At 40.4% G+C, this 12,136-nt stretch overlaps 2 protein-coding genes across 2 annotated transcripts; one reads left to right on the forward strand and one right to left on the reverse strand.

Moving 5' to 3' along the window:
- Positions 1–207: 207 nt before the first annotated feature.
- LOC141593061 (transcription factor MYC1-like) lies at positions 208–2,665 on the reverse strand. The gene has a single exon (XM_074414008.1). It carries the CDS (start codon positions 2,479–2,481, stop codon positions 529–531), a length of 1,953 nt encoding a protein of 650 aa, XP_074270109.1. The 5' UTR covers positions 2,482–2,665; the 3' UTR covers positions 208–528.
- A 2,419-nt stretch (positions 2,666–5,084) lies between these two features.
- Positions 5,085–9,980, forward strand: LOC141593072 (putative ADP-ribosylation factor GTPase-activating protein AGD8). The gene is made up of 7 exons (XM_074414019.1): positions 5,085–5,325; positions 5,519–5,637; positions 7,091–7,538; positions 7,623–7,883; positions 8,688–8,813; positions 9,332–9,430; positions 9,589–9,980. The coding sequence occupies exons 1-7, from the start codon at positions 5,257–5,259 to the stop codon at positions 9,694–9,696; spliced, it is 1,230 nt and encodes a 409-aa protein (XP_074270120.1). The 5' UTR covers positions 5,085–5,256; the 3' UTR covers positions 9,697–9,980.
- The last annotated feature ends 2,156 nt before the right edge of the window (positions 9,981–12,136 follow it).

Here is a 12,136-nt window from a genome sequence, read left to right on the forward strand (position 1 = left end):
TGAACTAAAGTAGAACTCTGAAAAATATATAATCGTGTAAAAAAATCAATAGACAATTGCATTATCAAGGCAAACAAAACAATGTAGTGGTCCAATTACAAATAATGAACTTGCCATATTGGAGAATTACTTTTTAGTTGAAATTTTACCATATGAAGCAAGAAGATTAATATGCATCATTGATATAGTGACATCCACAACTCTAGATACATTAAAATTGCACTATTTATTAGTAGAACAAAAGATCCAATTATACAACAAATCTAGACCCAAATAGTAACAAAACCCAAAATTTGGAGATCAATGCTCTTACACAACACACCTCCGTCACATTCCGTCTTAAGGAAGGCTAACTGCTTATACAATGCCTCGAAGCCACTTCCTTTTGTGTATTTCCATATACAAGGAAGAACAACACAAGACATTAAATTTAATCCTCCTCCTGATTAACTAAATCTAGGACTAAAATCTTCCATATTCAAGGCTAAAACTATAATTACATAACATTAATTACGCAATAATTACTAATTAATTGATCTCCAATTTAGTTTCTTTAGGATCAGACACTTTAGAAGCAAGCACCATTCTAAGCTGTTCTTGACTATAATACCGACTCGTCATCTTAACCGTCGCTTGTTGGATCATTAAGTCATTAACAACCGATACACTCGCGTGTGTTACATCCAAATCGAGCTCTTTCAAGGCCGACATTAGCCTTGCAGCAGGGTGATTCCGCTTATTGCAGTTCACCCTGATCATTGCATCCCACCCTATAATCTTAACCTCAACTTCCAAATCCGACTGTATTTGCTGCTTTTTATTATTAGCTAACAAATTCAGCTCCCGGTCTAAGTCACGCTCTCTGTCTAAGTCTCCTTTACCCGATAATTCCTTCTTCAATTCCGCCACCTCCCAAACCAATCCATCCTTCTCCGATTCATAATCCTGCAATTTCCCCTTCAACTCATTAATATACGAAATTGCGTCCCCCAACAACGACGCCTTATCCATCTTCGACACATTCGGGACAACAGCCCTAAGCGCGTAGAACTTCTGATTCAGCTTCTCTCGCCTCTGTCGCTCCGCTTCCACATGATTAAGCGGTTCTTCTCGTCCATTAGCCGGTTTCCTCCCTCTTTTCCTCGGCCTCTTCTCAGGCTCTGGTAATACAACTAAACCGCTATCAACCTCCCTTACCGACGCATCCAATTCCGAATGATCCGAATCTCCAGCTCCACCTCCGCCTCCAGAAGACGGAATTATTACACCCGAAGTGAACGACAACATCCCTTCGTCGTTACTTCCTCGCGAAGTCGGCGATCTTCTCTTCTTATTCTTATTACTATTATTGTTATTATTATTATTATTATTACTACAATTCTCGTCAATCAAAAACGGTGAATTTCCGTTACTTTTCTTATTCTCTCCGACACCGCCGCCGAAGCTCAATATCTCGCCGCCGCCGCCCTTTCCTCCGGTCCCACCAAACGCGTATTCCGAGAAATTCAACTCCTTCGTAAAGAAACCTTGTTCCTGAGGCGGATTATTTTTATTGACATTACTCTTTTGAAGAATTAATGTCGCCGGTTGCGAAGGCGGAGGCGGAACAGGGGCAGCAGAAACAGCAGGAGAAGGAGTAGGAACCGGAACCGGAACCGGAGCTGGAGTTGGAGCCGGAGTTGGAGCCGGAGTTGGAGGAGGATCACTAATCCATAGCGCGGCCGGGTCAGATTCTCCTTGCTCCTGAACAGGCCAAACCGGAACTGAACCTAAACCTAAACCGGAACCGGAACCTGGACCGGGACCATTATCAAAGCAAAACAAACCGCGAACCCGGTTCATTAAATCAGGACACTGAAAAATAACCTCAGTAGACCCTAGCTCAACGACGCCGTTTAACACAGGAATCGATACCATCGTTTGCAAGCCGAAACAAGCGCCTTGTTTAGCCCGGCTACAAGGCGAACCAGACAACCGATCCGACCCGGCAGCCCAGATCGGGTTAGAGCTAAGATAAGCTTGACCCGGAAGATCTTCACCGGATTGAAAAGACTGAGTCATAGAAATAAGAAAAAACCATTCCGTATCCGTGACATCTTCGTCAACTGCTCCAGTATCGTCTGGAGCAGGAGCACCGGAAATAAGCGAGTTCAGCTCGCGCAGAACTCGCTTCCTGTGCTCCTGCTCAGCCGGGTTTAATGATGACGTGGACGCATGAGGATTATTTTTTCCGTTTGGTTTATCGTCTCCCTTATAATAACCGTCGCCCCAGCCTAGTAAAGGTTGACCAGAGAAGTCAACGCTGAACTGCCAGAAAACAGCGTATGTCCAGCTGTATCGGGCTGGGGCGTCGATTAATGCTTGTAAACGTTGTTGTAACGAGTCCGTCATCATTAAAAATGACGGACTCGTCGACGGTCCATGACTATTGTTATGATTATTATTATTGTTATCGATATTGTTGGACGGAAAAATATTCATGACGGAAAAATGTAATTAATTAAGGTTGAACACGTGAAGAAGGGGTGGAGGGGAGAGAGAGGCGTGGAATGCGTGGGAAGGGAGGGATTAAGGGAGTGGGTGTGTGTTTGTGATGTGTTTTTGTTGTGTGGAGTTTGGTGAATTGGGGGAATGGAAAGTTGAAAGTAGTGAAGGGCGTGGGTGATTATTTATTTTAATTTTATGGGGTGTGCCCCGTGTGGGGTTCTTTACTTTTATATTTTGAGACGGTTGTGTAGATGTCAACTTGTTTAGTCGGTACTCGTAATACCATGAACGTGAATATTTATGATTTGAATTCAAACCCTGTTAGCGTTAAAATCTCCCTACGAGTCTTAACCTGACAAACAGGTCAATAGGGTTAGGGTTAGGGTTGGGTCAGTTTCGGACGGGTCAATTTCCGGTTCGCAAGAATTCGGGTCAAGCCGGTTCATTTTGGGCTCCGATCATTATTGGTTCAATTATTGAAATTAATTATTGATAATAATCAATTTGCAACAATAAACTTTCAGGTCGGGTCAATTCGGGTTCAGGTCAAACTTGAGTTTTGAGTGATGGTGGGTCTGGCACGGATTGAGTCATTCGGATCGGGTCAATTTTTCCAAACTTACTTGTGACTCCCTCCGCACCAAAAAAAGTAAATATTATGAGACAGGTTGTATGATGCGGGAGTGCGGTTATATAAAAAGTGACTATTTTAAATCATTATTCTTTATAAAAGTTTGTTTTTTTGGTTAAAAATAAAAGTTTGTTATTAATGATAAGTGTTTTTCTAATGTGTGCCCTTAGGGCACACGTTAATAAACCAAATAAGGAAAGATATACAACATATTCTCATGATAAATACAATTATAAACTTAGTTTTACCATAATTAGTAAGAATATCCCATGAATCTTTCCTTATTTGGTTTATTAATGTGTGCCCTAAGGGCACACGTTAGAAAAACCCATTATAATATGGTCACTTTTTATTCAACGGTTGAAGATAATAGTGACTGTTATTATTTGAGGGGATTTTAATGTGGATAATTGTTGATAATGTTGTTGGGGGAGAAGGAATCATCGGGGAATTGGGTTTTTGTTAGCAAGGAAGGTGCCGAGTGTTGAGGAATTAGGGAATTTAGTATTGTTGTGCACTGGTACTCTGGTAGTCTGGTGTACTATGGTATACTCCAATTTGGTCGATGAAGCTTCAAAGAATCAAAGGCCTGTTTATTTGATCATAGTTTTAAACGTTTATTTATAAGGACTACTGACATTACTGAGCTATAGGACATTAGGACTGTTTGAGGCAGCTCATAATGGCGCGGTTGGCCCGAAACCTATCCTACATTCCTACCCTTATCCTTCGCCGACTATTCTCGCTTCCAAAATAGCCATACCCCTGCCTCTAATGCTGCTATCCCTAACCTCGGAATTATGCTGCGATTGACAAATGGTGCACTTCCTTCGAATATTCACATATTTCTCACCTTTCAAGTAACCCCGCATAACCTCACCCTCTATCTTTCCCAGTTGCACATCACCTCTCTTTCCTCCAAGCCATCTTCCACCCTTTTCTCTCGTTCTTGCGAACCTCCCCATCATTTACAAGTTAAAAATGATGTTATCCCGCCACAACTCTCGATAGCAAAGTATAAAGTATAGTATAAAAACCCCCAAGCTTAACTAACATAACTTCTTTAAGGCTAATTGGTGTATTTTCATTTCATTGTGCGTCTCTAAACTGAGCTGCCAACATATAAAGTTCGTAAAAAAAATGCACATACTCATTGACTCATTGTACATATATACATGAATAGGTGGGACCGCTGCCTTAACCGAAAACCTTGTCGTCAAATATGGACATATCCTCCAGATTCACCCATGTAATTTATTGTCTCCCTAATAACAAGCGATCACCCTTCCCTAACCGATATATAATCATTCGAAGCCCAAACAAACAAATACTTATCATGCAACGCCACAATTCAAACACCCATTGTACTTGCAATCTCCATCTTTCATCCAGTTCTTATACATCGACATCGACAGAACAATACAGTGATCGTTCAAGTCCACCAAATACTCTCTCATACACCACCAAAGCCGCCTTTACATCAATCACCCACCTCGTCGATCAATGCCATCATTCAACCGATAGAATAAAAGCATGTCTAAGAAAACGAGTTCTCTCTCAAAAATCTCAAAAACACTATTAACACATCTCAAAAATCTTGAAAAAAAAAACATGATTAGTTGGCGATACACATGTGATACCTACCATAAAATCCTCAACTTTTTACATTAATTTAATCCAATGATTAATTCATCAATCATAACACACAAGTAGGTGTAACAACAATAACAAAAGAACCCAAGATGTGTGAGTCTAGTGGAATTCCAGGGTAACCTCAAAGCCTCCTCCTGGGAGGAATCATGCGCCCCAGGTTCGATTCCCTGGATGAACACTTTCCTGAGGGACTGACGCCTGGAGAGGGAATAATCCCCATGGAAAAACTCACACAGACAAGGGCCAAGCAGGGTGGGGTCCTATATCCGAGGAGGATCCAACCTCCTCGTCATCAAAAAAAAAAAAAAAAAAAAACAATAACAAGGGCAATATCGTCCTTTCACACATCCCTTCAACTCTAAAAAAAGGCCCCAAATTTCAAATCCCTAATTTTCAAAATTCGATCTTCCTTCCAAAAATCCCCAAATCAATTCCATTTTCATCCTCAATTTCTTCCAAATAATCCTTCAAAAATAAAAAATAAAATGGCTTCCGAATCATTCACCGACAAAACCGCCATTTTTAGGAAGCTCAAAGCTAAATCCGAGAACAAGGTGCGTCATGAATTAATTTCTTCAATTTATTATTTTTTTATTTTATTTCTTTAGTTTGTTGTTTTGAATTGTATTTCAGCAATGTCGGAAACATTATTTATGAATCAATTGAGATCTAATTCAGATCGAATTGCAGAAATTTGATTATGATTATGATAATGATTATTTGATTTGATTGGATGTGATTTGGCAGATGTGTTTCGATTGTAATGCGAAGAACCCTACATGGGCGTCGGTGACATACGGGATCTTTTTATGTATTGATTGTTCAGCTGTTCATCGTAGTCTTGGTGTTCACATTAGTTTTGTAAGGTATGTTTTCGGCTTCGGCGTAATTTTACGGTTTAGTTTTGATATTCTTGAGTTTGTTCAAAAGATCTTTGCGTTATTTAAGATGTTAGATTGAATGCTGTTTAGAAAGAGCCTTGATCGTTTAGTGGGTAAGGAGCGGAGATCGAGTGAAGGATTTTCGGGTGTGTGATGTGTGATTATTGTCGAATCGTGAGCTGAAATAATGTAGAAGGTGCATCGTTTGATTGTTTGATGTTGGTAAGCGTATTCTAGGTGAGCTTCGGCCGTGAAGAGGTGAATCACTAGCTGAAACAATATAGAAGGGTGCACATCTTTTGATTGGTTGATATTGCCATGCTTATTCTAGGCGGGATTTGGCTGTGGTAGATTTATCGATTTGTGAACTCGGGTTTTGATAGAGAAGTGCAATGTAAGCTTATTGTGAGTTGAATTTTGAAAAGATCTGAAAGCATCATCAAACTGTTGTCGTGTGTGTTTTGCATGACATTTGGGAAGTTTGGCAGGAATGAGGACTAGTGATTTGCATGTTCAAGGATTATTGTAGACTTGCATGAGTAAGTTGAATTATTAGATGGTGGTGTAATGCACTAGTTACTTAGTTAGTATCCAATATGCTGTCTAAACAAAAGCTAAGAATGCCAATGTAAGCGTAGTACTTGATAATGAAAGGCAGTTTTGAGGTAATACGGGAGGCTGAAACTCTGAAAATGTTCGTGCTTATTATGATTCTTGCCATCCTTTATGGAAATTCAGAAAACTATGCATGGCCCTTTGAGCACAATAATCCGCACTGTTTTAGAGCTTAAAAAATATCACGCAATCATGGAAGATAGTTGGTGATTTAGAGGCGTCGCTCGCCGTGAGGCCACAATGGACCTAATTGATCATAGTCAAGCGTTAGAAGGAATATAGACCGGGTAACACTTCCGTCCTTTTCTCTCACGAGGCTTGTAAATTGTTGGAGTAGAATTCTAGAATTATTAAAACCTGGATTTATGGACTATGGTGAAACCAAGAAAAATGATTCGCTAAACTAGTTGGGAATCTTTGCGATTCTCTTTATTGTGATGGAGTGTTAAACAACGCAATTCATGAATCACGACGCAATTTTCATTATAGGCCATGTGAAACAATCTACCTGTGTGTCTAAATATAGGATTTACGCTGCATATGCCCTATCACCGTTTACCCCATCATTTATGGGAGGGCCTTTGAGGCACTGGGGTAGTGTTTTTCCCCCTATTCTTTCGAGTCTAGTTCTGAATCCCTTATAAAATTATGTTTCATAGTCTCTAATTCGTATGTGATTATAAGATCATTGAAGCTATCTTGGTTGAGTTACTGGCGAGAATTTTGTTTAATTTGAAAAAGCCTGTGATTGTTCCTGTTCTCGGTTTCTTTGTTCTGTTCTTCTTTACTATGTTAAATGTTGACTGTGGACATTTTCTTCCAGGTCTACAAACTTGGATTCATGGTCGCCAGATCAATTGAGAACAATGTACTTTGGAGGAAACAACCGTGCGCATAACTTTTTTAAACAGCATGGATGGACTGATGGAGGCAAGATTGAAGCTAAATATACATCAAGAGCTGCTGAGTTGTACAGACAAATCCTTTCCAAAGAAGTTGCTAAAAGTTCAGCTGAAGATTCTGGTTTACCCTCTTCCCCAGTTGCGTCGCAGTCAGTGCAGGCGTCTAACGGCTTTTCTGATCCTAACAACCATGATATCTTTAAAGAGTTCCCATCACAGAAGAAAGATACTATTGAACTACCCGCATCGCCAAAAGCTCCTGCTTCGCCTAGAGCTCATTCTGTAATTGCTTCTACTGTTAAGAAGCCTCTTGGAGCAAAGAAAACTGGAAAGAGTGGAGGGCTTGGTGCTAGAAAGCTTACGAAAAAGGTAAATCACGTTGCTCTTGTTCCAGCTCATTCTCTAAAATTTTCTTGTGATGGCTTAATTGACAAAAATAATAATTTCATGCAGCCAAGCGAGAACCTTTATGATCAGAAGCCTGAAGAGCCCCCTGTACCTGTTGCCACAGCTAGTAATAATTCAGCACCAGTCGGCGCATCTTTCCCTTCTCGCTTCGAGTATGTTGAAAATGTCCAGACTGCTGACAGAAGTTCAGGAGGTCCACAGATAGTCAGCCATGTTGCCCCACCAAAGTCGTCAAGTTTCTTTTCTGACTTTGGTATGGACAGTGGATACAAGAAAAAAGGAAGCTCAAATTCTTCAAAAGTCCCGGTAAGATATGATCAACACTAGCCACGTGACTTTTTAAGACAAGTTAATATGTCTGACAATTTTAAAGTTTGGCAATAAAGTCACTACTGTGATTGCGATTGGACGGATATTTCCAAGGATCTACTAGCTATGTATGTTACTTCGACTCTTCTAATTCCCTCGCATACCCGTATCCGACACTCGACACTCGGACATGGGTATGACACTTGGACACTTCATTTTTAACCAAAATATGCATATTTTTCATAAAATTAGCGGAGTCCAACACTTGGACACGTACCCGTGTCGGATACTTCTAAACGAGTCTGAGTAACATAGTATGACTGCTAGCATGTGGGAAACTTCTTTCCCCCCTTTTTCGAGATCGCCTAAAAATGTGTGCCCTCGCGACTTCAAATTCGAGAAGCTTGTCAAGGGCAGCAATGTTTTTCAAATCTTTGTGAAAATTCCCTTTCTCTGACAGAAATAGTTTACGAAAATAATGATCGGGATCCAGAGTATGGACCATGTCAAAGGAATTTTAATGACCCTTCTTGTAAGAGTTATCTAATGCATTGAGCTAATTATGGCTCGTTAATCATGATGCCAACGATGGCTCTTTTCTACTCATCAAACTCGTTTTTTTCCCACTTTTCAGTCCTCGTACTTGGTAGAGTGTAAACTTCTACTTTCGTTTTTTCGCTTATCAATATCATAAGGTCTACCAAATTTGATTTATTATCTGCTAAATATTAGTTGCTATTCTGTGTATACCACCATGATACGAAATCTGAAGTATTTATCATGGTTTGTGATTATCAACAGATTGAGGAAACTGACGAGGCTAGGAAAAAGTTCTCAAATGCAAAGTCCATTTCATCTTCTCAGTTTTTTGGAGATCCGAGTAGATCTGGTGATACGGAAGCACGAGCATCTCTGCAAAAGTTCTCTGTGAGTTATGTTATTTACGGAGTATATGTAAAGGCCTTGGTTGTGTGATTGCTTCTTTAATTACTATTCCACATGCCTATTTATGGTTTTCAAATTCTTTTAAACTAATTAATAAGGATAGTTCAAAAATCACGATTGATGGTCTCAGCTGTTTTGATGGCTATGGCTGTGACGGGTAATGGAATTTCCGCGTCTTATTAGAGTATCCCGTATATTGTTATTCATCCTAGCCTGTGAAATTGATAACATTTCATTTATTATCCATAGTAACCCGTGAATTTGAATATTTGACAACATTAATTTACCTTCCCATAAGTATAATCTCAGCAGCTCTTTACCTTGTCGTTCACTTCTCAATGAAGTCTGTCCTCGCAGCACATGTTGCCTGAGGTCTTTCCCTAAAGATTTTCAGTCATGTGTTACCTCAATTATTTTGGAGATGTAAGACGTAGTAGTTGTGAAAAAATGTCAAATTTCAAGGATTACTCACTACGTCATCTTATAACCTTCTCCCTTAGGGTTCAAATGCTATCTCGAGCGCAGATCTATTTGGGGATGACGATAGTGGTGCTCTTGATATTTCTGCCAGTGATCTCATTAACCGCCTATCATTCCAGGTATGACTATTGTCGAGGCTAGTGTTGTTTGTTTCGTTGATTTCATTACTTTTTTGATAGGGAGCTCGTACCATTTGTTGATTCTCTGGTTTGGAAAAATCTCGTTTCAAATTCTCTCATTACGTTCCTTTTCTTACATCTGAGTATTTATATTACAGGCGCAACAGGATATATCTTCCTTGAAGAATATTGCTGGAGATGCAGGGAAGAAGCTTGGTACCTTTGCATCGTCTCTATTAAATGATTTTCAGGAACGAGTTCTTTGAATTTCTTGATGGTCATGTCATCTATTGAATATGAACCAGAAATTATATATAGTGCATGTAAAATGAGGCTTTTTCTACACTCGGAACTATTCTTTGGAAGTACAAATAAAGATTTTTGTACTTCCTTTTTACAATTTACAGGTATTGCAGTATCATATTGTTTATTGGGAGAAATTTTTGATGTAATCATATTGTTTTCCATTTTAGTCTGTAAACAAAAGACACACATACTCTGTAAACATGCTGAAGTACTCGTATTATTCTTTTTTTTTTTTTGGTGTCAATCGTTGGGGTTAATTCGAATTCAGCAATGCCAAAGAAGAAATGTAGTTTGGCACTCTTTATGTGAGCATTATTTTAATAGTTATACTTTTCTAAATCGTGTTTTGAGTACAGGGTATATTATTGTGTGACATTATCAACCAATATTTATAACTGATCATATTTGCCATGGATAAGCATTTTCATTCATGACCCTTAAAAGATTGTCCGCCCTGTTTCGTCCCCCGAGAACTGAGAACATGATCCATTCTAGTATTTTCATCCTTAAAACTCTATCCATTGCATTTCTCAAGAAGTATTATAATGTGCATTAATTCTGCTTCAATTTCAGGGCAGGTGTTAGTTCTTGCATATATCTGCAGTACTGTTCTTTTCAAGAGCTACTGTTATACTAAGTGAATGCTCATATATCACTTTGCTGTCTCAGGTTTCATTGACTTCTTGCAGATTATACGTGGGTTAAGAGGAGGTAGCATGACAGTCTACGCTTGATCTACTGATATCGCTGCTAAATGAAGTGTATGAACTATTACTCCGTATAAAATATTAAATGTATTTTAGCGATATCACTAAAATAGCCATCGATTGAATGATTCCACAATATGTATACATCGATTGATCTAGAGAAAATGAAATAGCCACGAGTTCCGCTTCATTGGAATCTCTAACGCTCACATAGGCCGAGAATTTAGTCCAATCAGTTGAATGAGTGTCTTTTTTTTTTTTTTTTTTTGGTGCACAGAAAGTCTGTTTTGTGTATATAATCTTATACCGTTAGTCTTTGTCTGAAAATTGAGCCCGTTATACAAATACTAATGAACTTGGTCTAGTTTTGCATTAAAGTCTCAGGGAACACGGAAACCATTTTATAGAGTGGAGTACACAACACTTCCTATAACACAAAACTATAGAAGCATAAAGGTAAGGCAGATATCATATAGTTTTCCAAAACTCATCTTTGCCATTCTTTCAAATTTGATTTATTATACTTGAACAAGAAGCAAAGTTTGGGGGTATACTTAGGATGTGTTTGGATAGCAAAAGTGGAGGGAAAGGGAGGGGAGGGAGAAGGAGGGAAGAGAAAGGAAGGTAAGGGAAGGGGATGGCAAATGGGGTGTGGGTGTTTGGATACAATTCTTTCCAAATCTTGCCTATTCTGGAGAGATTTTGATTTGCCTTAAAGGAGGGAAAATAGATCCCTCCAAATCTCTCCCCCTCCATTTCCCTCCACACTTATTTCCTATCCAAACAAGGGATTTAAAATCCCCTACTCTCCCTCACTTTCTTTTCCCTCCAAATCCCTCAATCCAAACACACCCTTAAGGTACATTCAAGGGGTGTATTCACCATGTGCACCGCCTTCGCCACCCCGTCTATCGTATCCACCTGCATGAGTACCATCACCATGCGCACCATCGCCAGCTCTAACACCAGCATCGTTGGCATGTCTATCTTCGCCTGCACCCGCACCACCACCGTTACTCCCTCCGCTAATACCATATCCTCCTCTATTGTCTCCAACTCCACCACCTCCGTAACCACCACCGTCCACTCCTCTTGAGCTACCGTCACCACCACCATATGCACCAAAACCTGGAAACCCATCAACTCCTCCATAACCTCCTCCTTCACCACCTCCGCCTCCATAACCACCAACACGCTTTCCCCTACCACCATATGCACCACCTCCACCACCACCACCACCACCAGCATAAGCACCACCGCGATTTGAACCCACTACACTACCATATCCAGCTCCTTCACCACCACCACCCCCAGCTCCATAACCCCGACCATGAGCTCCCCCGCCACTATAAGCACCTCTACCACCGCCATCACCACCACCTCCTTCACCAGCATAAGCTCCAGCACCAGGACCGTCATACGCTACACCACCTCCTTCACCACCACCACCTCCTCCTCCAGCTCCATAACCCCTACTACGATCTCCCCCACCATTATAAGCACCACCACCACCACCATCTCCACCTCCTCCACCAGCATAAACACCACCACCAGCACTAGCATTAACACCACCATACGCAACACCGGCTCCTTCACCGCCACCTCCACCATATCCATACCCTTCTTCACCACCAAAACCACGACCACCATCGCCTCCACCACCGTAACCTCCTAAAGGACCATTTCCTTCAAC

This window comes from Silene latifolia, chromosome 1 (genome assembly GCF_048544455.1).
Source record: "Silene latifolia isolate original U9 population chromosome 1, ASM4854445v1, whole genome shotgun sequence".
Lineage (NCBI taxonomy): Eukaryota > Viridiplantae > Streptophyta > Magnoliopsida > Caryophyllales > Caryophyllaceae > Silene > Silene latifolia.